The sequence below is a fragment of the Lacerta agilis genome, chromosome 5, assembly GCF_009819535.1.
Source record: "Lacerta agilis isolate rLacAgi1 chromosome 5, rLacAgi1.pri, whole genome shotgun sequence".
NCBI lineage: Eukaryota > Metazoa > Chordata > Lepidosauria > Squamata > Lacertidae > Lacerta > Lacerta agilis.
The window spans coordinates 27,331,499-27,359,261 of NC_046316.1; the positions used below are offsets into that span (position 1 = coordinate 27,331,499).

General features: G+C 46.2%; 1 protein-coding gene across 1 annotated transcript; it reads right to left on the reverse strand.

The window, feature by feature from the left end:
- On the reverse strand, window positions 1-27,271 carry SLC29A3 (solute carrier family 29 member 3). The gene is made up of 6 exons (XM_033149079.1): window positions 27,146-27,271; window positions 24,972-25,270; window positions 9,740-9,822; window positions 4,264-4,490; window positions 2,548-2,710; window positions 1-751 (listed from the first exon to the last, which is right to left on the reverse strand). Coding segments are annotated over exons 1-6 (1,449 nt in total). The 5' UTR covers window positions 27,147-27,271; the 3' UTR covers window positions 1-75.
- Between the last annotated feature and the right edge of the window lie 492 nt (window positions 27,272-27,763).

The following is a 27,763-nucleotide window of genomic DNA, read 5'->3' on the forward strand; positions in this document are numbered from 1 at the left end:
AAGCTGTTTGAAAACCAAGGTACGACTGTACCCCAAAGCTCAAGGGACGGGCTTGAATCTTCCCATTGCTTCCTTCTACATGAGGTGGACAGCAAGAACCGAGAAGACAGATCCCAAAGCCAGCCCCAGCTGCAAGAACATCATCATCAATACTGCGGCTGCCTCTGAAAGCTCTTTTGGCGTGACTTTGGGGCCATACATCATGGCTAATGTATTCAGGTAGCCGTTGCTGAATCCGAGCAATACCGTGAAGACCACCGGATAGGCATCCTGGGTAAAGAAGACCTTTGCGATGTGTTTCCGAGGTTGGAAGTTGCACAGCATGAAGACCGGCACAAAGAAAGTTCTCAGCAGAACCAGAGCAGGCAGCAACTTGCTCTTTGGTCCAGGGGCCTGGATCCAGACAGTGATCTGCCGTCCGCACCAGTCGGCAAAATTGTACAGAAGGAAACTAGTGAGGGGCGTGAAGTACTTGTCCGTCCACAAGCTCCCTGGGACCTTGTCGACAGACTCTATGCTGGATGAGATTGCAGGGAAGATGATGATAGAGATGAAGAAGATGTAGAAGACGCAGAAGCCCAGCACACCCATCTCCTTTAGGATGGATCCCAAGGGAGGGATTCTTCCTCTTTGGTTTCTGTCTGGGGGAAGCAGGCTGGTGTTGCCTGTGGCCATGTCGTCATCCTCCAAACAGTCACTAGGCAAGACACATGGTGGCTGCGTGCCGCCCTGTCGCCTTCCCATATAGTACCTGAAATAAGAGAGGCACAGAAAAAAAGGCTAGTGTCAGGAAGCCCAACAAAGATGGCAAAACTAGGGACTGAATCGGAAAGGAGATAATCATCGAAGACGACAACAGTGCCAGAAGCCACGGTTTGTATATGGTTCGATCCTTTGGAAGCAGCTGAAGGATCTCAGGTGGCACAACAAATCCCTGGGTTGCCACTGCTAGTCAGAGAAGACTAATACTGTGTTTGTGTTGCAAGTCATTTATTCAAGGTCCTGTAGCTTGGGATGAATGAGTCAGGAGTGTCTAAGCAGAGGCGACAAGAGGGGAGGAGGGTGGTGGACCCTATTCCAATGATCCCTGTTAGGGAGCAGCATGGAGTGCTGAGACGGGAAGGCTGGACGTCCAGTATGGGAGATCTAGACAGCCACAGACCATCTCTTCTACATCAGCCCCCTGCCACCATGGTCAATGGTCAGGGATGATGGGACCCATAGCAGAGAGAGAGCACAACTTTGGCTGCCCCCGCTTTAAAGGCACATCAGAATTCCTATCCCTACCTTGCAGATCTGCGGTGAGGACTCAAGAGATAGTGGCTTGCCAAGCAAGGCCAGAGATTTGGAGGCAAGATCTGACAACTTGTCCTCTTAGCCACTACAACACCAGCTGACAGTGAGTCTCTGGGTGGCAACAACACTACCTCCCTAGCTGTCAGGCAGCTGCCAGCAACTCCCATGGCTGGTTGCCCAGGAACATACAAAGACAAGGAAATGATTCTTACCATCCACTTTTTATTCAGTATTCAGAGAGACTTTGGAACCCAGCCTCTTGGATAATGGCGTTGTTCCAAGTGAATTTCCACCCTGCCCCGTTTCTCCCACTTCCTCATTCATCATCCCTACGGCTGCTGACAAGTGCCCTCTGCCTTTGAGCTCTTTGCTCTCCTATTTTCAAGGCTCGCTGGGTTCTGGGAGAGCAGGGTCTGGAAAGCTTTCTAAAGACACTGTGTCTGTCATCTGTCGCCCCCCTGGTGCTTCCTTTTCCTCTTCTTCCTTTCCTATTATTTCCCAACTTTTCCCCTCATCTGCCTGAGCTGTGACCCCCCTCAAACCCCTCTTCCTCTTCTCTGGAAAAGTCAGGATGGGGAGGTGGTCTCCACCATTCCTCCTCTGCCCAGTCCCTGATAAAGCAGAGGCAGGGAGGCGATATAGACAGGAGCAATTCTGCTGAGGTCAGATAAGAATCCATTGCCCTCCACATAAAGCTCCTCACCAAGTATCCTGCATCGTAGGAGACTACCTCTAAGGCAACAGCAGCCTTAACTGGTACCAGGAAATTAGTAGGCAATGGCTCATAAGCTTGTTATTTTCAACCTACAGCTAGAAAACACATTGGGATTGGCCTGCGTCACTTAAGCGAGAGCTGCGAACCATAGTGATTTCAAGAAGTCTCGTAGCAACAGCATGAATGCTAGATTCAGAAGCAGCTCTGCCACAAGGCTGATACAGCTTGCTGTCCCCCGGGGTTTTAGGGTTAGAAGCCACAGTCACCAGCACTATCTAAGTGGCTCATAGCTTCTCAAGCAACCATGTTTGTGTGTGTGTGTGTGTGTGTGCACAGTGGTAAATCCCACAGTTCCTGTCTGGTTTGTTTTTTTAAATCAAATCAGGAAGTTCAGCCGGAGAGAGCAAACAGGAGGAAAGAGTCAGCACATTTTCCACTTAGGGCAGAAGGGGACCTCCACAAAAAGCATCGAGAGGAAGCTGTTTTGGAATTAAGGCACACACTGCGTGGCAACCCGATGGTCCAAGGGGATTTACCTGGAATACTCCAGCTTGGGAAGGATCAAGTACATCCCAATACACAGAATAACGAAGAGGTCTGCTGTCAGGAAGTAGGCCAAAGCACTGTCTGTAACATCAGGTGCCGCTGCCAGATCCACCACCAATGCCACGGCGCTCACTGTTCCTCCCATGGCCTGACCTACATGGCGAGGAAAGAGGGCGAGGAAGGAGAACAAAAGTCAACGAACTGTGAAATAAGCCCCGGCCTATCCTGGGTCTGCCAGAGCCAGACACTTGCAGTAGGGAGTGGCTCTGAATCAGACAAGCTGGAACTGGGGAAAGCGACAAAAGCAGCCATTAGGGAAGTTCGCAGTTCAGTTGCATTTGCTCTGCAGTGTTACCTAGCCAGAGATCCTGAGATTTCGGTTTGTTCTGCTCACAGTGGATTTACCTTTGGCCACTTGTGTCCTTGCTCGTTAACTTGTGGGTTTTATTTATTTATTTATCCCAAGGCCCTCTTCTCACATGCGTGTCTTGGATTAAAAATGGTAACATCCCATTGTGAGGTTTGGGAAGGGTTAGCTTTTGTTTCGCAGCAAAATCACACAGAGAGACACACAAGTGTTGAAGGATTTCTGCATTTGAGCAATGACACACTTGCAAGAATCGTCAGATTCCCCCTCCCCCCCCAAAACCCCCATTTATGTAGATGGCTTCATGTAATTGTTTTTTTCCACACACATAAAAGCAAGTAAACCAACAGGGAAATGTCACCAAGAGACTCTCATCTGCCATGCTTAAAAACCATGCTTCCAGAAAAGCTAAGCTTAAATTGTTTTGACCGAGACTGGATGAAAAATGTACGGGCACAATTCCACACCACCTTGCAATTCTGCGAAATAGCGTTTCTGTGGTTTGGTGGGTAAAGCCTTTTGGCCTCCTGGTTTTGTTGCCAAATTGTTTCTTTTATGCAGGCATAGTGTGGCTTTCTTGATCTGCACTAAAAATAAAGATATGCTCCAGTACTCTGCAACTACTGAGAGGTTTCCAACAGGGGGTCTGGTGAAAGTCTGCACAGTGGGTCAACCCCCCTAATAACATTCTTTGCTATGGCCTAGAAAAAAAAAAGAAAACCTGAAACCTCTGTATTGATTTTAGCATCTCTCTTCCCACCTCGTCTCTCTCAAAGCATATTTCCAGTGTTATCAACGTCTGCTAAACCTCGAGGGGCCTCATCATTCATAGCTGCAAACTTGGAACTCATCAGTTATGGAAATGAATGTTAATGCTGAATATGAAATGAGACAATGCAAAGTTTCATATTTTTTTCCGTGAGATATAAACAAACACAGAGCTGAATGCAGATGTTTTCTTTTCGTACGAAAAGTTAACTCTGTTTTCCCAAACTGAAATACTGCAAGGCTGGACCTCCGAGGAAGAAATAAGAACCAAGGAAAGCGGGTGGAGGGGGGGAAATCCACATAAACCGGAGAGTCAGCTTGCTTAATCTGCTGAGCTTCCTTCGGAACTTCCGTTCGACAACACTGTGCGGTTCTTTATTTTCAAAAAGTCAACTTCTGCTGGCTTCGTTCAGAGTGAACGCGCCGTCATGGGACTAGGCGCTGCCAAAACCTCCAAGCCTAAAAGACAGCACATGCATCTTGCCCACAAAGAAAATTAAAAGAGATTGGAGAAGCCCTGTCTCATGCGCTACAGTTTCCAGCCGGGGGAATCACAGGGAGGAGACTTAACCTGAAATCAGCGCTTGGGAATTCCTCATGGGAAAGCTTCCCGTCAGGCCAAAGACACTGCTGCTGAAGATGGTGGCAGCACTGCTGGAGACAACCACACAGGCGATGGTGATGACAAAGAAACCCGAAGTCCAGGAGGAGGTGTCCACTTTCACCAGCACCGTGATCACCGCCAAGGCAGCCAGCATGGTGACCAAGGAGGAGAGAATGCGCACACTGACAGAGACCCTGGAGGAGAAAGGCAAGCGGGGTTATAGCATGTGCAAGAAGGGGTTCTGTGCAAGAAGAGCCCCCCTGTTCTTTTCCTTCTGTCCTCCTGACTGGGTGTTGCACAGCAGCAGCAGCAGCAGCACCAAACGGAAGGACACAGGAAGCACAGGAGACGTCCCAAGCAATGAGGAGGTGGGGAAAGGCAGAGGGAAGGAGAGGCACATTGCACAAATCAAGAGAGAATACCAGTCGCAGAGGCAGGAACCGAGGAGCCCCGTTCTGGCTTCTCACAGCTGGGTGTGCAATGCGCCGTCTCCCCTAAGAGCCAAGTGCTCAGCCTAAACTCATCAATTTGTGCAGAAACCTACATTAAGAGGCAAATATGCCAGTTAGCATTGAGATTTTACAATGAAAGGGCACGTTGAGCAGGTTCACCGAGGGAAAACAGGGGTTTTGAGATCTATCCTACATCCAAAATCAAAACGAGGCCAAGTGCACACCTGAATGACTGCTAATCTATCCCCCCCCAATCTATCTACTATAAAAAATGGGCCCTGCATTTAACACTAAGCCTTCCAGCTCTTTTCCAGCTGAAAGTGCCACAAGAGGTGACCTGCCTTTGCATCCAAGCCAAGAGAATCAGCAGGCATGATGCTACCCTTCTCACATCAGTGTTGCTGCTGCTCACCTGGGTGGAATGGGGGCAGTGACAGCAGAAGCACAGGACTGGCTCCTCTGTGCGCCCACACAGCCCCAACCTCACCCTGCCCCATTGCCATACCATCCAGGTACGCAGCAAGGACTCCGGTGTTGGGGCTCTCACCTTAAAAGGGCCATTTTATATATCACACAGAGAAAAGCCCAGGTTTGCTAGTAGATGCACACTCATTAGGAGGCTTCAGCCAACCACAATTCCACAAGGAGCATACCTAGACAATGCAAATGTTAGTCACATTTGCATTTCACATTTCAAAGAGTACTCTTCAGCTTCACCCTTAAAAAGACAATGTGTGATATGCTTCACTCCACCTGTTGCCTATCACAGTTTGCATTCCCCCCATGTGAATCTGAAGAGGATTCTTCGTAGAATTGAGATTCTTCATAGAATCCTTTATAGAATTGTAGAGTTGGAAGGGACCCCATAGATCATCTAGTCCAACCCGCTGCAATGCAGGAGCATGCAGCTGTCCCATACAGGGAATGAACCTACAACCCTGGCGTTATCAGCACCACACTCTAGCCAACTGAGCTATCCAGGTGTAAAGTATTTTTAAAAAATAAAATAAAATAGGCAGGGCCTATCAAGCAGGGCTGAAGCACAGCAGGGTGAAATGGACCAGTAGCTTTGTTTCTGGGATAGACTTTGGCTTTTATGCATTTACAGCGCCTGAATGCAGTCTTTTTGTGCAAGAAATTCAACATTCTGTCTCGCGACAAATGGAAACTTCCTTATTTTCCACGTTGCTTTGTCGAGTTGAAAAGAGTTGCCTCTTCTTCTCTCTGGCTGACTCCAAGTCTGATAATCGCTTTAATTGGCGTTTAGTTGCAAAAGGGGGGAAAACATGGCATTTCCTCCAAGCCTCCCACAATGCCTTGCTACAAGCACTGTCCACGAGCCGCCTAGTTATGCCTCCTGTTCTTAAGGAAGGCTGCTGATACGAGAGCCCTGGGGAGTTCTCCAGTGACTTCAAGGAAGCCAGGTGACTAGAGAGACGAACCAGAGCATGTGCTGCTGCTCTGAACTAATGTTGCAGGGATGGCTGAACCACTTACAAAGAACTCAAGGCAAAAATGGGTGGGTGAGGAGGGGCTTGGAGCAATAAGCATTTCCCCCCCCCACACCATTTATATCAAATGTACAGATTCTACTTTTCTCCCATCAGTCTTTTCTTGATCTGCTGTCTCTATAAACCCTGCCAAGTTGGAAATGCCCATTTGCAACAGAAATCACAACAGCAACAGGCAGCAATAACAGGAATGAAGCCTGCCTGGGGAATACTGCAGCCTGGGGGAATAGCAATCACATGGTTATCACTACAAGATAATTAGCTGCCTGAACAAGGAGGTTACTTATTATAGACACTGAAGACTTGACTGGCTCCCTTTCAGCAGAGAGGGCAGGGAAGGAGGGGGAAAAAAGGCAGAAAATGACCAAGATTCTGGCAGCGGATGGGCGTTCTATTTCTCTTTTAGGGATAAGAGACAGCAGTTCAAATACCCTCTTGTGATATACACCCCTCCTTTTAAGAGGCTCCAGATGGGATACACTTCATGGCACATCACTGCACAAGTTAGAAATGTTGTCTGCCTGGCTCAGGGACTCCCTGAGAAATGCAACCTGTTTGCATGCAACATCCAGAAAAAACACAATAAGGAAGCAGAATGCATTGGGCAAACAGAAGCAGCACTTCTTGCACACTGAACATGCTAGTTTCTTCCTCGCTCTCTTCTCTCTCCCCCCCCCACCCCAAATGTCACCTTCACCCACACAGTCAGGAAATCCATTTCAAGAGCATCATCATATTTTAGCCACGAGAGCAGATGCCCTTAACAAGGGTGGAGCACAGAGTAGTCATAAGTTACTCTCTGGAGGCAACTGAACTACAGGGAACCGATTTGCTCAGGAAGTTTCCATAAATGCAAGCCAGCCTCATGTGTATTTATGACACCGAAAACTTAGCATAATAAAACACTTATTGATTATGGATGTGCCACTCAGCAGAATCAACAATGTGCCAAAGATAAATGAATGCTACATTTAAAATGTAACGTATTTAGCACATAATGGCTTTTGCGAAATGGTTTTCCAACCTGGAGAATATTTAAGAAGAGGAGGAGGAGCAGGCGTTCCTATCTCTTGGTACCCTTCCTTTTTTGCCTTCTGCTTCTTTCCACTTCCAAGGCATAATTTGGAAAACAACCACCACCGCCACCCGTGTTTTCTGTTTTCTGTATTCTGCAATAAAACAGCAGTAGCAATACAGAACATTTGGGCATTAACATGCAGAGAGCTCCATTTAAGCAAATGAGGGCTTTCTCCACTGGAGGATTTTGGAGAACAAGTCTCAGACGTACAGCAGGGATTTTCAGGTGGCTTTCCAGTTTCATTGCTGAAGTGCACAAAGAATAAGGAAGATGAAAAAGCACCGGCATCCCTAGAACATCACAGGCACAGAAACCACAGCTCCTGCCCGGCAGGGAGCTGAGGAGCTGCAGCACTGGAGTCCTATTGCAAAGATTTCGACCCAGGAGGTGGGGAGAACTACACAGTGTTGTTTCTCCAGTTCTCTTGGCAGGGGGTGGTGGATATGAAAGAGGAATATCCCTCTGTGCCAGACCAAACCCTGGCCTCTGTTTACTAGACACAAGAAAGTCTGCATGCAAGAGAGATAGGCCTGATGTAGAAAAAAGGAATCAAGGAAGTGGTCCCTCTAGGGACTGCAACGAGCGAGATGCAAGCTTCTAGGCTATGTGAGAATTAGAGGTTTTAAGTTTGAATAGGAGGGCAAAAGCCTTGAAACTTTATGTGCAAACCTCTGGCTCTAGCTCTCTTCCACACCCACACCTGTGAATAGATGCTGAATAGACTGTACTGCGATTGTCTCATCCTGGGATAGCTTGGCTGTCTGCAACATCCTGATTTAGTGGCAGGGGGAGCTTTTAATCAGATACAAGTGTTTAGTTAAAGTGTAATACGTGGCAACGGTCAGCTGTACGAGCTCATTGCTTGCATGCTGATCTGCCCATTTGGGGGCAGGGAGACCACCAATGAGGCATCAACCTGAGAGTTCAACTCTTTCTCTGTAGCTTTCAAGAGCCATTGGACTCCAACTCCCATATGCCCAAGCCAGCACTACCAGTGGTCAGAGATTAGGAGACTGTAATTCAACAACATTTGGAGGGCCACAGATACACACCCACACACCAAACAATTCCTGGCCTGGCCTGCCTTCCTGCTTTCCCTTGACGCAACATGATGTCTGGGTCTTTTGCTTAAAAAATTGCCCCCAGGAAAACACTCCCACACTGGTTCACTCATGCCTACCACGCTCTTAAAAAATGGAAGGGATTTAAGACAGGAAATCTACATTCAAACAAGATATCACATCCCAAGGGTTTATAACTTCACTCTTAAGATCTAGCAAGGTGTTCTCATGCTGCCAAAATGTAATGCAGGAGGTATCTGAGCCTCACATCTTGATCTTGAACCAGAGTGAATTTAAGCACATAACAACGCTTTGGCATCCAAGATGGGGTTCTCAATTCCGCATTTGCTTCCAACATACAAAGTATGGGAGGGGTGCTTAATACCATGTTCACTGTACAACCCTTTTTGAAATCTACAACCCCTTCTCTAAACAGCTTTCCCTCTCACTTATTTGGGCAATTCAGGAAGGGGTTGCATAGGAAACGTGGCAGGTGAGATTGTGTTAACCAACTTGTCTCCCTTTCTTCTCCCATGGAAGTGACAGGTGAAAGTGATACAAACCAGAGGCTACCTGACAGCGTTGTTGTTTAACTGGTCCACTCAATGCCAACAGCAACCAAGTCTTCTTTGGCTGCTGACGGACAGAGACTCAGCCAACTGCTCAAGTAACCCTGCCTGCTGAAACTCCTCGTTTTGCCTCCTCCCTCTTTAGCCAAGAGACATCAAAGTATTCAATTGCTTTTTTGTGCTGCTGTAAGGAGATTCCCTCCCTGTTCCTGCTCCCCTGCGCATGCTCTGCACCACCCCGAAATCTGCCCTGGAGGTTTGAGGGGAAACCCGTAACAGGGTTGCCATTTTTTAGCGGGGGGAGATAGTTCCATCAGCGCAAGGATTTCTCCTTGCCCATTGGAGCAATCTGCTTAGTGCTATATTGAATGCAATCTCAAGCTGCTAAACGTTTATCTTCCCTTCCCCTTGAATGCTGCTACCCTGGCTCTCATTCTCTTCCTACGTTAGGCTACGGGCACATCTGTTCAGGATGAAGTGGCAGACTTGGAAGTCTGCTAGCCTCCCGCAACTGGCATCGCCTGAACAATTCTGGATACTGCCTGCCATCGTCTTGGGACTAAATTACAAGACGTGACCGCTCTGAGAAGCTTCTCTGCTTCTCAGGGTTTTCTGCCTAAACCGATTTGCCCATCAAGCGTTTTTTAGCTTGACTTGTAGCCCACTGCTGTGCTAACGCTACAGCCTCGGAGGGGGGTGGCGGTGGGGAGGTGGCGTGGCCAGGATTGCACAGAGGGGAGGAAATGGTCGTGACTAATGCAGTTGCACTTACTTGTTGACTAGCAGGAAGTTCCCAATCAAGCACAGCACAGAAGGCACAGTGGAAGCCATGGAAATGTAGCTTTCAAAGAAGTCCTAAGGAAGGGAGGAGAAGCGTGTCAAAGAGGGTTGCGAAAACTACGCCTCAGAAAGAACAAAAAGACATGACATGACTTGTCCCCGAGTCTCCCTGTCACAAGTCGCAGGCACAGCAGCCCAAGGTCACGGCTTCGCAGCGTCCTGAAGCTTGCAGGGTTGCAGACTTTGCAAAGCGATTAACCCCACACCACTCAATTTGTTTAGCTGAGGAGCGTGTCTGTTATTGTGAACCTCAAGACACCCCTTGCTGCATTACTGGCCGCTCCACAGTGTGAATCTCATTGTGACCCTTTTCTCAGTTCTCATTAAGGAAGGTTAAAAACACAATCAGGGGGGGGGGAGAGAAGGGTTCCTCCTCCTTTTTCTTCTATGAATTGCGCCAGCAGTCAAGATACACAATGTGAACCCTTTAATCTCCACATGGGGCAAAATTCTCCCCCACAGAAGGCCTGTAATTTAAGATTAAGCCTTTTGCCTGTGATAAGAAATGTCTGTCCCGGGTGAGGGCAAATGTGGCATTTTTTTATGCAAAAGATTTCATGGGAGAACAAGAAATGAAATGAGGCACTGGGGACAGGAGTCAACTTTATTTGGAATCTCTGTGCTCATTCAGAAGACGCAAAGTTTTAGCACTTACGAAGGTAGGTTTTAACCTGTGTGGGCAAATGCCTACAGAAATCCCATAATATCTTGCCTGCCTGCCCTACATCCACACTTGTGCCTCTGTTAGTAATTTGTGGCATGCTAAACTGCTGTTTACAAAGACTGCCTTGTCTACTCATTTGGAAGCTTTTATAGCCTGGGGAAAAGTTACCTCTCCTCACTTTTTCAGTCTTCCAGTGTCCCACAAATTACTAATGTGGGCATGTGTGGATACAGGCAGGTTGGCAAACACTTTTATAGGCTAGTAACTTGTGTGGACTTATTTATAGGAAGTGATTCAGTTGCCCTGCAAATCAAGACCGTCTTCTATTTTACTGCTGCTTACCCGGTAATTCTCCCAAACATCTCTTCTCTCCCCACATATGAGAGAACAGAGAATCCTGACGAGCGCTCATCACCTCAATGTGAGCTTGTATGCACAGAATAGGCTATGGAAAATTTGGGTGCATTGATCTCAATCGCATTTTCAAGGTGTCTTTTCTTTGATTTCCTGTATCAGCCCAATAAGCCTTCAGTGACCAGCGCTCTAAATCGATGAAAACTGAGGTTCATAATGAGATGGTGGGTGGAGAGAGAATGGCCCAGTATTAGCCACAGCTCCTCCAGCACAATGCAATAATTTCAGGCAAAAATACGGGATACTTAAATATATACGTATTTGTCTTTTTCTAAAGGGGGGGGGGAATTGCCCAGTAGTGTTAGCAAAAAGTCTGCCCCGTGCTGCCAAGATGCTTTTGCAAAGTGGCTTTTTATTCAGCTTAAACTCGGCAGCAGAAGCAGCTGGGTTCCTGCTGGGCTGAAAAAGCAGTTCAAGCCCTGGGTGACGGAGCAAGGCACTAGAGCGTTACCTGGATCACAGGGCATGAAATTAGCAGCAGCCAGCAGGTTGGAGCCAAGAATAGCTTGCAGTTGTGAGCTCATCTTCAGATAGCCGAGACCTGCTTCTAACGAGTCTGTGCGGGGCCAGCGAACTCTTCCCCCCCCAGCACTGAACACCCGGACAGAAGCCGACTCCCAAAGCAAGCTGCTCTTCTGGAAATTTCAATAGTTGTGAAAGGGCAACCGCGCCCATCAGTTGACCAGATTCACAGTTCTGTCGGCCAGATTTTGAATGATGGAACATCCCTATTCTGTTTCGTTAGCGCTTTTTAGGAGGTGATTATAGTCAAAGAGGCAGAGCTATGCATACCAAGGTTTGTTACTGGCTACAGATTGTGGTTAGCAAGGAAAGAGCTAAACCATGAGTCTGGGTTCAGGCAGCACGTTAAGTCAAACCTTGTCTTAGCTCAACGTGGCACGGGAGTAGAAAAGGCTGGGGAGGAGCAAAATGTCTGCGAGCTTCTCTCCAGGAGACCACCCACTCACGAGGTCCCAGTTTAAGTCACAGCTTGGGTTACTGTGTCTTGAGACCCTGCTCTCTGGGTGCCAGTTTGTTTCCAGGAAAAATTCAAACAGCAGGTCTGGGTCTCTAGACCAGGGAATGACCTGGGATCAGAGTAACCAAAGGTCTGTCTTCTACCATACTATGAACCCCCCTAACTGATGAGATCTCCGTTCCTCTGTGTGGTCCTTGTGGTGAAAAGGTGGGGTACAAAATATCTGTGTATATATATTAAAAAGTGGGAATCTTATTCTCCAAGGCTTCCAATATTTTTTACAGGCACCACCAACATACTTCCTAGCTTATCTTTGCATCCTTGAAAACAAAAGAGCTTAAACTCTCTGTACCCAAACACCATGTTCTATACATTTCTGTTCTGGCATGGAACAGGGAAAGACACACAGCCCTGATCACAAGGCAGGCTTAGATAAAGCAGGCCCTTGTGCAGGAGAAGGTTCATGGCTCAGTGAAAAGAACACATGCACTGAATACAGACGGCCCCTGGTTCAAAACACAGTAACTCCAGGGCTGGAAACATCCCCTATCGGAAACCCTACAAAGCCACTAGCAGTCAGTGCAATCAATACTGATGGGCCACTGGCCTGATTTAGCAAAACGGCATCTTCCTATGAGACCATGCTATACAGATACCCACAGAACATCTAGCTTGCTATGTACACCTGCCAGCATCATCTTTGCATTTCCTGATTCCAAGGTATATCCAGCTGAAAGATACTCGGAGTCCAGTGTGACTTTCATGCTCTTTATTCAGCTCATAGTAGTGAGGAATGTAGTTCCCCCAAAACGTTTGCTTTATATACACTATTTACACAATGGGCCCCACGTGATTGGCTAATTCCGGGATACTGTTGTATGCCAATCGGAGTGCGGATTCACTTCCACCTGGAGCTGGATTGGGTGGCTCCTGCAGACCAATCAGACTGCTGCAATCTCAATCCTATTGTTCTGGGACCAATCAGACTGCTGCAATCTCAATCCTATTGTTCCGGGACCAGTCAGACTGCTGCAGTTTGGATCCTATTCAACTCAGTACATAACACCAGCATTAGCCTAAGATGCACCTGTTAAGCACCTGAAGTGTGCAACCATTGGCAGCGAAAAGAAGGGAGGGTAAAAAGCATTGGCTCCATCACCCATGGTGACCAATCTAGTTTACTCCAGGCTGAAGAAAGATAAGGAAACACTCTGCAAGGATGCCATATAGCTTGTTTGGATGCACTCCAACACCCAAGTCATGACACTCTCCGCAAAAGGCCAATGGCGGTGTGGTCTAAAGCTCAGGGGTTGCCTGACACCAGGTTAAGTTGGATGTTCCACCTTGTTTCCTGATCAAACCTTTAATCTCCCTGTGCCTTGATTTCTTCCTCTTTGCAGAACTGCGGCATTCACACCAGTTCCCCACGGTCATTTGTTATTAGGAGAAATTACTGACTGTGCTGCACCCCGAGAAACCACCAGATGGAAGGAACTATAATTAAACAGCAGACTGCAGGAGATTGCTCTGCTTTGCAGGGCCTGGTTCCAACTGGTGCTTAATTTTTAGAAGAGGAGGCAGAGATGCCAGGGCTCCAGCCTCTCCAGAAGCATCGTGACCTTTTTTGCTCTGGAAGCCCTCCTTCCTAGCAATGCGCAGCCTGAGGGGACTCTCTGCACTTTCTGTAGTGCTGAGGTTACTCTGTGCCTGCTCAGGGATCTTTTCAATTATTCTTTTGCCATACGTTTCAGGGCCGAGCGGGTTCAGAGGATGGTTAGAGACATGGAAAATCAAGTCCTCTGAGGAGATGGTGAAGGAACTGAGGTCGCTTCCACATCGTACACATGGGAAGTGTAGTTTGTCATGGGTGCTGACCTCACAGAGCTACAATTCCCAGTACTAGTAACAAACTACAGACCCCAGAATTATCCATGAACGTGGTAGAAGAATGCTTTAAATATATGGCATAGATGTTATCCGGGCATATTTAGCTGGGACAAGAGAAGACTAAGGGGGAGGGGGAATGTGTGATAGCCCTCTTAAAATCCCTGAAGGACTGCCAAACAGAGGGGAAAGCCTTGTCCTCTACATGCAGGTACCTCAGAGGATAGGACTAGATTTAACCTGCTCAAGTAGGGTAGATTTGGGTTGAACATTAGGAAAAACCTCGAGAGTAAGAGGAGTTTGGCAAGGGAACCAATTACCTAGAGAGGTGCTGGGCTCTTCCTCACTGCAGGCCTTCTGGCAGAGGCCTGAAAGTCATCTCTTGGGCATGTTATAGCTCTGTATTTCCTGCACCCAGCAGAGGATTGAACTAGATACCTATAAGGCCCTCTCCAACTCTATGATCCCATATGTGACAGTGGAATGGCTGGTGAGCCATTAAGATCAGGCTCTAGTCTTGGACTCCTGGCACCGAATCTGGGCTGCTATGTTAATACATTAAAAGGCAACAACAAAATCTTCTGTGACTTTACTAAGCCATTAGTGCAAGCCAGTGCTTTCTCAAATAATAGGTCAGGCCTCCCCAGCAGGCTGCCATGGCTTCTTGCTGTGCAATCAACTTGGCATGTTGGACATATATGCACATTAGGCCGCTTTTGCTGGCGTTTCATTTTGCTTGCGCATATCTGGCAATAACACCGGTGTTATTAAAATTCCTGTGCAATTGAAATTCAGCTACAGCCATTCTTCAAAGTGTAAGTGCCGAGAAATATTTAAAGCCTCCATTTCCCATTGTTCTTTAGGAAGAGCAGACTCCTTTGGCTTGATCATTCATCCACTTCCGAGGCAAATCATGCAAAGCAGAGCAGAGAACAAAGCTATGGGCTCTGGTACAGGGAGTTACTGAAAGGGCAGGCTTCCAGATCAGGAAAAAAAATATGCATGACGTTAAATGTTCTTAGTGCATTCCACTCAAGAAAGCATAAGCAAATGCAAAGACTCAAATGACATGGAGGTGAGAAAGGAACCCACCCCCAGTACAAAATAGAAGTTTGTGGCATAACCCAAATTCTGCATTAAGGAAAGCCACATTATGCACTATTACATTTATTTTATTGCTTGTTGCATGCAGTGCATTCTGCTTCTCCTTAGCCCAGGGATGCTGTCCAATCGTCTGCCCGCTCCAAACAGCCTCCAATAGGCAGCGATGGAAGGTGCCATGTTAGCGACACCTGGGCAATGGGCAGTAATATTTGTAGGGCACTGAATCCCTCATCCCCAGTGTAGCAGGAAACTTATTCAGGAATTCAGCTTCTGTGATTTACTAGACACCCCCCCCCTTCATTTTCAAGTCTATCTTTATACCTATAAGGTTTAGAAACTTGTTTTTGTCACATACACACCCCTCAAAGATTTTGGAGATGCTTAACTCTACCTCCAGTGACACAACCTGCACTCAAAAGAGTGTTATCAGCAGCGGCATACATATACGTGTGAAACCTTCAACAAGTCCCACCAAAGTGCACAGTACCACTTCTCTAGGGGAAAACGAGGAGGCAACATGCCTCTTCCTGACTGCAAAGCAATCCTGTCTCTTGCATCAGCTAAAAACCTGTTCCTTCCAAATGTCAAAGGGCAGGAGAGGAGAATAAGGGGTTGTGTCACTGCTGACTTAGCTGTTTATGTCGCATGGATAAAGCATTTCGTTTTTCAAGGCTAGCAAGCCAGCACTTTCCATAAGCAATAAAATTCACTTAGTGGTTTCCTTAGCTCATACTTCTCCCAGTCCAGCCCCCTCAATGCCCTTGTTTAAAGTAGGCCATGTTGCAAGACTGGCTGTATTATGTAAACCTGAGGCCAGGGGTGGGGTGGGGTGGGGTGGGGTGGGGGGTGGGGGTCCATATGTAACTTTCAGTAACAGCATTTCAGATACATGACCACACTTACTTCTTCCTGCGTACAGTCATAAAAGCTCCCACACAGAAATAAGTCAATTTTACAAAGATGCCACTCGGGAACATTAAAAACAACCAACCAAGTCCACTTGTGCTACTTTAGCTCATTCTCCAAGGCAAGTGTTATATATTCAAGATTGCACTAAAACCTAAAGTCCTTTTTCTGCACTGGTAAGAGTTGCCCTAAATGCAATAATAAACTAACAAACCTGATGCCAGCCGTGCTGATTCACGCTAGCCTGCTGATTTCAATGGAACTTTCTAAGCAAGAATTAGTTAACATTGCAACCCGGGTTGCCTTTAAAAACAAAACAACTTTCCAAACTTAACACCTCAAATTCTAGGGGAATCATTAACAGCCTGACTCACTCATTATTTGCATATCTTAGCATTCTGAGACGGAAAGCCTTGAGACACATCTCTGCTTGCAAGACAGTCACGGGTATATGTCGCGCAACTCCCAGGCGAAACATATTCCCATCTCTCTCTTCTCAGGCAGCATGCTAAATCCTCCTCACGTTGCCACTTCAGACACTGCGCTCTCCTGACCTGAGAACAATGGTGTGGGTTTCTTAGAAAATACTGAACTGTGGGAGGGAAAGAGGACCATTCTGCTATGTGAGGAGGAATCTGCACAGAGTAATTGTCAGTTTGTGCTGGGAAATTTTCTGACATCCCAGCAAATGACCTAAACAGCAAGCTTATTTTGCTTGCATTTAATAAACAAAGATACAAACTTTGAAACTGTCTGATCTTGCTCAATACAGTGGTGCCCCGCTAGACGAATGCCTCGCTAGACGAAAAACTCGCTAGACGAACGGCATCCACTAGCGAAAGGCTGCCCCGCAAGACGAAAATGTCAATGGGGCTGCCTCGCAAGACGGAAAAAAATATTTTCCGTCGTGAAAACCTCCGCTCTGCATTGCCGCTTCGCTAGACGAAAAATTCGCTCTACGAAGACACTCGTAGAACGAATTATTTTTGTCTAGCGGGGCACCACTGAAGTTATTTGCAGCTAGAATCCATTCATTTCTACTAATGAACTTGTGAAATAGACCTGACCCCCCCCCCCGTGGAAAAAATAAAGCACTGGGATGTTTTCCAGAAACTGTTCAGTCACATGTCACTGCTTGAGAAAGTATCGTGGAAAATGATACCACTTAGCTTTCTAATTCACCCCCTCTGCTAGAATTCTGCTAGATCAGGCCAAAAGCCCACTGAGTCCAGCATTCTGTTCTCAGTGGCCACCTTATCTTTCTCCTAGATAGCTCAGTTACTCCTCAGCTTATCTTGATGACCCATTTGAAGTATTAGCCAAGAGATCCTTTTAGGACACCCAAATCAGAATCTAATCTTGTTTGTGGGGAGTTCTGCTGGAAATTAGGTATGGGGCAATGAACTAAATGTTACATATTAATTGAGCCGAGCTCCAGATAAAGATAAGTTTATCATCCATCTGAACCTGGGAATCAGGTCAGCTTGCCATAGGAAACCACACGAGTGGTGAGGTCACCTGTCTTTTGGAAGACCTATAAACATGAAGAAGAAGAAGAAGAGGAGGAGGAGGAGGAGGAGGAGGAGGAGGAGGAGGAGGAGGAGTAGTTTGGATTTGATATCCCGCTTTTCACTACCCGAAGGAGACTCAAAGCGGCTCACATTCTCCTTTCCCTTCCTCCCCCACAGCAAACACTCTGTGAGGTGAGTGGGGCTGAGAGACTTCAGAGAAGTGTGACTAGCCCAAGGTCACCCAGCAGCTGCATGTGGAGGAGCGGAGACGCGAACCCGGTTCCCCAGATTACGAGTCTACCACTCTTCACCACTACACCACACTGGCTCTCATGAAAAATGTTGGGTTTATTTTGATGGGGTGGGAAGTGTCTTCTCCTCTCTTTGCTGATGAAAGACTGTCTTTTTGCTGTGAGGTCATAGAATCATAGAATGGGAGAGTCAGAAGGGACCCTGAGGGTCATCTAGTCCAACCCCCTAAAATTCAGGAATCTCAACTAGATAATACATGACAGGTGGCCATCCAACCGCTGCTTTAAAACCTCAAATGGAGGCGAGTCCACAACCTTCTGACAGTCCATTTCACTGTCAGACAGCTCTTACAGTCTGAAAGTTCCTCCTGTTTAGTCGGAATCTCCTTTCCTGTAACTTGAAGCCATTGGTTCGGGTCCTGCACTCCGGAGCAGGAGAAAAGAAGCTTGCTCCAACTTCCCTGTGATAGGTCTTTAGATATCTGAAGGTGGGTATCATGTTTCCTTCCAGTCTCTCCTCTTTTCCAGGCAAAGCATACCCAATTCCCTCAACTACTCCTCATAAGGCTTGGCTTCCAGATCCGTTATCATCTGTGTTGCCCTCCTCTAAACAAGGTTCAGCTTGTCGATATCCTTCTTAAATTGTGGTGCCCAGAACAGTCAGGCAGCTGGTGGGGTGGGTCTCTGAAATACAGCGTTGCTAGGGGAGCACTTTACCTCAGAGAAGAAGTGCCCAGGGTTTCCAGACATGAAGCGGCTGCGGAAAATTAATGTTCAGCCTCACTATTAAAATAAGTCAAGAGAAACAGGTTCAGAAAAGTGAAACCAGGTCAAAATTCACAGCACCAAACCCTTCGGTGTCAGATCTTTCCTTGAGGGCACCAGGAGACAGCCTGCTAGTGATCAAATACTTCTCACCTAAAGTGTTACGCCATATCACAGGAGTGGCTGTATTTGATGGCTCAGTACATTAATCCCTGCATATACCCCCACGCCAGCTTGTTAAATCTACATGGTGCTTTGTGACACTTCACGGTGAAGAACAAATATCCCCAAGTTGCTGTTATGTCATGGAGAGATTGATGCAGTGTCTAGAGTGGGTAAACAGCAGCATTTCTAGGCTGTATGAGCTGACGTTAGACCACCATTTCTGCACTTTGTTGGACTAATGGCAATATAGCATGACTGCAGGGTTTTCCCGCCCCCCCCCCCTTTTCTGCGCAAAAGGTGTTTCCCAATTAGGGAAACACTTCCCAATACTGGGATGCATTTATAACTGTGGCCCAGTATATGTCAGGGTTCTATCCCAAACAGCATTGCAATGAATACTTTCCCCTCATGCCTACTGGTGAGAGCCAGCGTGGTGCAGTGGTTAAGAGCGGTGGACTCGTAATCTGGTGAACCGGGTTCGCGTCCCCGTTCCTCCACATGCAGCTGCCGAGCGACCTTGGGTTTGTCACACTTCTCTGAAGTCTCTCAGCCTCACTCACCTCACAGAGTGTTTGTTGTGGGAGAGGAAGGGAAAGGAGAATGTTAGCCGCTTTGAGACTCCTTAGGGTAGTGATAAAGTGGGATATCAAATCCAAACCCTTCTTCCTCTACTACTACCGAGCTTCCAGAAGGGTCACTCTCTGCATCACTTCCACTATTATTGGTAAAGAAGTCAGAGTGGTGTGCTGACATCTTCCTATACAGTATGTCCAAGTCAATGGGGTGGCAATGGTGTGAGGTGGTTTAATAGGTGGGCAGCTCAATGGGGCGAGTTGTCTTTGGACATCCATGTCACTACTAGCGCCAGGATGACGTGTCAAGAGTTGTTGCTTTGAAGTCAGCTAAGGTTGCAAGGTTTTTAGCTGGGGCAATTAGAATAAGATCCACTATTTGACTATTGATTCAAAACCCTAAAATGTATTTTATATAATTGACTTTTCAATTTTTATTCTTTGTATATCGTATTGTTGTTTTATTGCTATGGCCGATGGCTGACGCAAATAAAGATTGATTGATTGATTCATTCATTCATTCCCTCACTCCTGTTTTTTGCCTCATCAGCTACACCAGCTTTTGTAAATAAGCTCACTAAAGTTATTAGCCTGCAACTGTTTTAACTAGTTTGCTGGTGGTTGGGCAGAAGAAGGGTGGAGAATTCTGTCCCTCCTCTGGCAACCTGCTTGGGTTTCCACGCTGGGCCCACTGCTACCAGCAGCCCTCTCCCTCACATATGTGGTACTCCATGCACTTGCCTGAACTCAGGTCCTAGTCACCCATAGCTAAGAAGCTAGTTGTTAAAATCATGGCTGGGCTCCAGCAATTTACATGGGCGAAGCAAGAGTTGCAAAGCGAGAGCTGCTTGCATTTCTGCAAGTCCCACGTCAAATGTAATAATCAAAATTGGTCGTTAGAGTATACCTCTTTAGTTTTTCTGTCTGTGTAAACCACTCCATGCCAGAAGCAGCAATGAAACAGAAGTGGTAGCATTTCTAAAGAGAGGAACTGAAATTATTTCTTCATTTTGCTGGTGGAAATGGTTGAGTTTGTAGGAATAATGGTATCTTTGTTTGTGTGTGTGTGTGTGAATGCATCAGTTAAAATAATTCAAGCCTATGTTCTCCGGAAAGGGGAATCACCAGCAAGAAAAGAAAGTACAACTCAAACTGCTCACGCATGAAGTTTGCTGGATTGCCTTAGGCAAATCAAATCAGTCTCAGCTCCCTATTTGAAATATGGAGATATCAACACTGGCCTTACAGGGCAGTTGCAAAGATTGCAGATAAAAGTACTTAATATTTATAGTTCAAACCCTTATTATTATGGTTTTATAACTGCTTTTAATGGTGATTTCAACTGCTGCTGATTTTTAGGGTTTTGCTGTCTCCACTCAGTTATCTTAAATGTTTTGAAGGTACAAACTAACAGAGCATTGGCACTCAAGACTCACTGGTCCAATCTCAGAGCAAGATCCACTAGCTACAGATGCCACATAAGCAGAGGTCCACTGGCGGCTTCATACTGGAAACTCGGGTGAATCATTTTGTTCTGCAATCCACTTATATGTAAACTTGGCCAGCGAAGCACTAGGCTTTGTTGAGAAAGTGAGGATTTTCAATGGAGCTGCAAATCAAGCATGTTAATTTTATTTGTGCCAGAATTTCAGAAACTTAACACTTCAAAACAGAACCTTGCATTAAAACAAAAAAACATGGGAAGGGAATCCCAGTAAAATTTGAAGTTGCCCATCATAAGAGATGCATCAATGTTCTCTTGGGAGATGTTATCTACTTCGCTAAAGAGAAATAAAAAATCCAAGGGAAGGAAAGCAACTAGGAATTAAGGAGCAAAACAACCATGGAGGACCAAGATGCCTAGGAGGCTTTCTCCACTGGAGCATTCGCATCAAAACGCCAATCGTGTGAATCAAGAAGCAGCAAACTTTTAAGCTTGCACGCCAAGACAAGAGGCTCCCTGCTGCAGCCGGCAGCCTGTTCACACCTGCCAGTGTTTTGGAAAAAGCCATAAAGTACAGCAGGCAGCTTGCAGAATTCCAAACAGGTGCTAAGAGGGTTTTCACTTTGGAAAAGCTGGACTATAATGGGCACCTGTAGACTTCTACTGCCACACCTGCGTCTCCACTTTTTAAACACCTGCGTCATTGGGGTTGTGGCAGCACGGAATCCAGAAGGAGGCAGAGCCAGGAGGGCCATACATTTTGAATTACTTATCAGTAATTACTGTTGATTGCCACTGTGCCCTCCCCTTTCCTGAGCCCTCTAAGCACACAACAGCAAACCTGTACTAATCATGCGGATAACATAGGCGTGTTAAGTCTCTCACTTCATGCCGGACTATAAAGAGGAAATACAAGCACTGTAGCTCCCACTTTCTCCAAAATGCAAGCCAAATTGAGACAGCGCACACACTTTCTTCTCCTGAGTTCTCTGACATGGCAGAGGCACTGGGGACAAGCAGGGCTTCCCCTCCCATTATGCAAAGTGTTGACAAAGGCAAAAAGTAAGAGTGTTTTTCACTGCTAACAATCTCCAATGCCTGGAGTTAAGCAAGACAGGCTAGTGTTGGGAAAGTGGTGCTAGGCTTTGAGAACAAAACCGAAGTTTGTCTCTATTTTGTATGGCTCATTCCAATTCATAGAATCATAGAGTTGGAAAGGACCCAAGGATCATCTAGTCCAATCCCCTGCAACGCAGGAATCTTTTGCCCAATGTGGGGCTCGAACCCACAACCCGTAGATTAAAGAGTCTCAGGCTCTACCAACTGAGCTATCCCAGCAGTCACCATTACCGTATTCATAACAAAATTAATGCAACTGTTGCATGACAGCATGGGGTTGTCATTGTTTTGCATGACAGGCAAAATTCACAAAGAATTAGAACCAATTCTCAAAGCACTAGGCAAAAACCTCTGGCACTGAAAGAGCATGTATTAGGTTTGCTGCTCACTGTATTTCATTGAACATACCCCTGGGATGTCCTATCGATGAACATTCCCTCCTTCCCCTTTCTCGCACTGATCCCTCGTGCAGAAACACTTGCACACAGACTATAAATAGCTAATATTTTCAAGTGACATTTCGATCAGAAAGCAGAGTAGGCCTTCCTGCTTTCGCAATTTAAGGCCCTATGTTTACTCTGTATACTCTGGGGTCCCCTTTGCGAGATCAAGGTTTATTTATTTATTTTACACTTTTCTCAATGTAGTGTTTCCAACAGCCAGCCACCATCGCTCAGCCTGCCCTATCAGAACTCTGTTTTAATCCTCACTATAGTACTTTGCAATCTGACAGATAGGCTGGTAAGCCTCTGTTAGAGCTTGATAGCACTTGCGAAAATTGGTTTTCCCAGACAGCTGTTGCAACCCATTCTGCAGGACCTAGGCCTGCAGCAAATGCTGGAATCATCATGACATTCAGAAAGGACTGGGGGAGAAGCTGCTGCTATGCAGTGGAAAGGAAACTTTTTTCAACTTTGAAGGTTACAAGGGAAACAAGTGATAAGCCCAAAACGCACAGCAAATTTGCAGGTGCCCTTTCCCCTTTGCATGCAAAAGATGCATAGTGTGTTGAGAGGCCTGTGATATCTTGTTCTATTTTGCTAATTTTTGAAGAGGTTTGTCTCTTAAGGTGTGTTTTCCCTTTTATGCAGGCTCCTTTGGTGCAAAAAAATCTGTAGATCCACCTCCAGGATCTCCATTTAGGGCTGGGAAGGACTCCTGCCTGAAACCCTGGAGAGCATATGACAAGAAGCTAGATGGATCAGTGGCCTCACACCGAATAAGGAAGCTTCCTATTTCTATGTTACTTACCCTAAAGTGAGAAATGACACAAGCGTCAGGCAAGCAAAGTGGGGAAGCCACGTGTGATTTTGGATGGAAACTGGCATTAAAGCCGAAACTTGCCAGGCAGTTCTAAAGTTAAGGCAAGCACCTTGGAGGCTATCCCTGTAGCAAAAATACGGGGAACAGCTCTTGACATTCACTGGAAGCATCCTAGCCTGCAACACCCTAGCAAATGCTCATTGGGTCCTGTGAGAGGTTATGGTGCTAAAACCATTTTTAAATTATTATTTTTCAAAGACAATGCCTAGAGGTGGGCTGCTACCGTTCCCATTTCTCACAGGCAATTGTAAACTACATCCATTCATCCATCCATTTCTCATGTAGTACCAGAGTGATCCAGTTCTGGTTTTCCCAGATAGGAGACAAGTAAATACTGAGTCCATGCTAGCCCTTTTTACTTGATAGTTAATAAAAGCTCCAGAATGTCATTCCTTCGTCCTACTATTTCTGAGTTAAGAGTTTATACAACATGGCAGAAGTCTTGGGAGTAGTATGCACTGGGTTGCCAAGAGCTACAACTATAATCCCATCCATACCTTTTCAAAAAGGTGAAAAATTCCTAACTTGAGTTGCAATACTGTGTTGTGTGTAGATATTTCATTGGACACTAAACAGCAGCAACAATTATGCAGCTAGACAATTGTCATGCTATGCGCATTACATCAAAAGTCCCTATGCACCTGTGAGATTAATGCCATGAGATGCTGGCAAGTTTCGAAAGCTGCGTACTCTGTGTTATCACACACAGCCAAGCCTCTTATTTAGAGGTTCTGCAATTCATCCCCTTCCTTATTCCTCACATACCTTTACACCTATATGAATTAGAATTCCCTATGCAATGATGGAAAAGTTTATCAAATTTCCAACAAAACTATTTAAAACTTCTAGAAGGCTGCCTAATTTATTTAAGCAATAAATTAAGCTGCCTAATTTATTTTAAGCACTGAATTGAAATGATTGACTCTTAAGTTCCAGCATTAGCTTTTTAAGAGCCCAGACAAGCAAACTCTCAGGGTTTCCAATCTACCCCCCGTTATGAAACCAGACTTTGAGTCCATCAGAGCACCTGGATAACAAAGGCCTTGAGAGAAATTGTGGAAAAACATTTGCTGCTCCCCTTGTGAGAGAAATGTCTCCCTCCAGTCCCAGCCTAGCCTGAGTGTTGGGGGGGGGGGGAGAGAACCACACATAAAAGATCAGAGTGGCAGCAAAATCCAAAAATTACTTATGCAAGGTGTGATGAAGTACTTTCTTTTGTCTGTCTTGAGTCCTGCCAATCATCAGTTTCACTTATCAAACCAACAGACGGTTGGAAGCATTGGGATCCAACTCAGCTTGCACTAAAGGCTGACATGTGCATAGGAAAGAGGAGAGCGAGGAAAAACCCTTAAAGTTTCCTAGACTGCCCTTTCCGACCTAACCTGTGCCGACCTTCCCTCCAGTACTAGACAGATACCCTTAGGGTTGCTGACCTCATCTCCTACTTCCTTCTCCTTCATCCTCACCTTGGAAAAGGAGACATCTACTTTTGGATCTCTCTGCATGCAAGATGCAAGCACAGCTTGAAACGCAACAGCAAGCATAGCTCATTGCATCTCCCAAGTTAGGTAGAACCAGGAGGATCTTTCCTATCAAGCACGTATTTCCTGTAATAAACGTAGTTTTCTTATTTTCCTAAACTCAGAATCTCAATGTGACTATATCCAGGGTAAAGTGTGCTCCTCCAGTAGGGATTCAGTATTAAGTTTGACTTCTGCTGAGTGTTTTAACTCCGAATGCCAAAATACTTAGCATCCTGATTCCCACACTGGACAACCACATGCCTGTGAGAAGCCCACAAACAGGAGCAATATAGTGCAAGAGGGTTGAAAAGAAGATGTCCATATCGCTTTTCCTCACTGTCATATTTTCTAAACTAAAAAAATCCCAGATGCTGGATTATGGACACCACGTGCGCAACATATTTGCAAAAACAAACCAGAGCTCTCTTCCATAAGTGAAAGTATTGTCCTCCATAAGGATTAAGACAGCAAATTCATGCACTAAGCACACAGAGAAAGGGTTAACACAGCAGAGTTAAAACCTGAATTCCCAACACTTACACGAATATCCGACGTTCCCTGCTCTGCTGGAGAGATTGCTTCTGAGCAGTTCTGAAGTTTGTACATCCAGTAATTCTTCGCAGTGATGATGAAGTTCAAAGGCAAGAGAGAGCTAGTCCCCAGAAGGAAGAAAATAATATAGGTGCCATTGAAGTGATCTTTAGGCTTGTGAAAACCGTGTCTGTTTCCCTCTGGCTCCTCGAACAGGGGTGTCTCTTCTTGGTTAGTGACATCAACCGGTTTGTACAAAGAGTTAGCACTGTGGTGGTAGTCATCTTGTTCCTCCAAATCAACAGCCACTTGTAGGATAAATTGAAGAGGTGTGAAAGTTATGGTCGCACAGCATGACATTGCCACTAGCCCTTTGACCCCTATAATACTAGTCTCTCTTACAGGGATATGGTACACTGAGAGAATGTGCACCTGAACACTTCAAGCGAGCTATATAAATGCTTATTAATATTAAGAAATACAACCCATCGGGTTGCCACAGAAAGCTGCAGCAACAGTTAAAAGGACAAGAGTTCCTGAATTCAAATAAACTCCTTCGGTGTTCCAGAAGAGAAGTAGTTAGCGTGTCCTTATGCATAATGGAACACTGAGGCCCGCTGCAGCCTAAACAAGACTTTAGAAGGGCCTGTGCAAAATGTTCTTATTTAAAATAATGTTAAATATATTCTGAAATATTCACATGGTTTTCAAACAGTATTCATGGAGTTTGCTTTTGCTTTACTGAATGAAATAGTTGTAACTGCTAGCTGCCGGGAGTCTTCAGGGAAGGCAGGGTGAAAGTTTGTTATAAAGTTTGTAAGAGAGAGAGAACAAAGTGAAGGGGCAGCATCATGTGGAAGTAGTTACCTTAGAATTAAAATTTTGATCAAATGACTCTTGTTAAGTTTTTAAGCAATCTCCATTCTTCTAAGCCCTCCTGTCCAGGTCAGCAAAACAAGAATTAATGGAGTGGGGAGAGAGTTAGAAGAGGTTCCCTTTTGAAATACTGTATGTGGCTGAAGCATGTTACTCCTGGGGGTGCTGAGGAATATTTTGAGGTCAACCCACAGTGAAGAGAAATGGCAAAATGACATCTTTCATTGGGCCAATCAGTTGCTCAGTAAGACATGGAAGCTTTTTAGTTACACAAATGAGCTTTGCAGGAAAGCAATCGATGCTTAATATATGCTCGGTATGATTAAAAGAAAAATAAGATATGCCACATGGGCAAATAAACTCTGGGAGCCAATCCAGGAATTTCCTTTCCTTTCAAGAAAGGTGGGCTCTCACGGAAAGTCCCACCTACAATACAAACCTAGCTTCACTACTTAAAAAAATGAATTATGGAAGACATCTTTAGGACATCTCAGGACTTGGGATTTGCAAAACAGCATTCTTTACCTTGGCCTTTTGACACTTGAGAAACTTACTTTTTTTAAGGCTCCACTCTATTCTTGCGACTGCAATTTGCTTTAAAACGTTTTAAATGCTGTATTTTTAAACTGCTGTCACCTGCCTTGGGACCTTATGGTGAAGGGTGGCAAAGAAATGGTATTAGTATCATTAATACGCTGCCCAAACCATTTGGGTACTCAGCGGCCTTGACCAGCCTTGGATACTGGGCAGAGGAGGAAGAGGCTATTTACTGTTCTCTCATAAAACAATGTTTTGGCCTGGCTTTGAGGGGGACCCACAAAATGCATGCTGGTTCCCCCTCAAGCCTCACAGACCCTGATAGGCAACAATAAGAAAGCCAAAAGTAAAAATTAAAGAAGGCTCGGCAAAGCCTCTCCGTGGGAAATATTCTGCCTCCCCTTCCCCCGAACCAAGTGGCAAGAGCGCGCGCCTTGGTCTCGAATGAAAAGGTGCATCTTGCGAACGGGAAGCTGCCCAGGTCCTTCATTCCAGGAGTGCGTGGCAGGAAATGCACTCTGCACATGCTCCGTACTGCCGCCTGCAAACACCCCAACCTCGGATTTCACGGCGAGTTTCCGAGACCGAGGCCGAAACAAAGTGCGGCGGGAGGAGGAGCAAGGGCCGGGAGGAAGAGGAGGAGGAGAAGCAGCAGCAGGCGGAAAAGGAGTGGCAGGTAGAGAGCAAAGCCGAAGAGAGGAGCAGCCACAAAACCCCCGGCGGAAAGGTCCCGGTGAGCTGAGCCCCCCGCGGAAGAAGGCGCCACTTACTGTCGCCGGCCCTGCGCGCCTCCCCATCCGCTCTGAGCCGGGCCTTCCCCAAGCACAGGCTCCGCCGGCCCTCGCGCCAAAGCCACGCCCGCCACCGCCGCCGCGCAGCGCCGCCTCCTGCGCTGCTCCCTCCTCCTCCTCCTCCTCCGGGGGGGCTTCTGCGAGGGTCAAGCAAGCGCTGCTCCTTTCATCCTCCATCTCTTCGGGAAGGTGTTCCGACCATAGCCCTTCTCGGAAATAGGCTAAAAAAATTATTATAATAATAATAATCATTCCTTTTGTGCGCGGTGGGAACGGGTCCCGACTGCTGCCCTGATTCAGGAATCTCTATCTATAGTAATATCAGATCAGTTCTCCCTAACTTTTCAGGACCCCAAAATTTGATGGGCATGACATTGCCATTCAAATAGAGTGCGCGCGCGGACACACACACACACACACACACACAGTGTCATGTGATCATACCTACCCCTCCCCGAATATTTTATTCAAGTTGGCACCCCTGATTCATTTCCAAAGCCCCTTCCCCACTTTTTGCCCTCGCTGTACCTAACACTCAGTTCAGGAAGACAAAATGTGACTTGAAATGCAGCAGGGGAAAATAAACTCCCTGCGCTT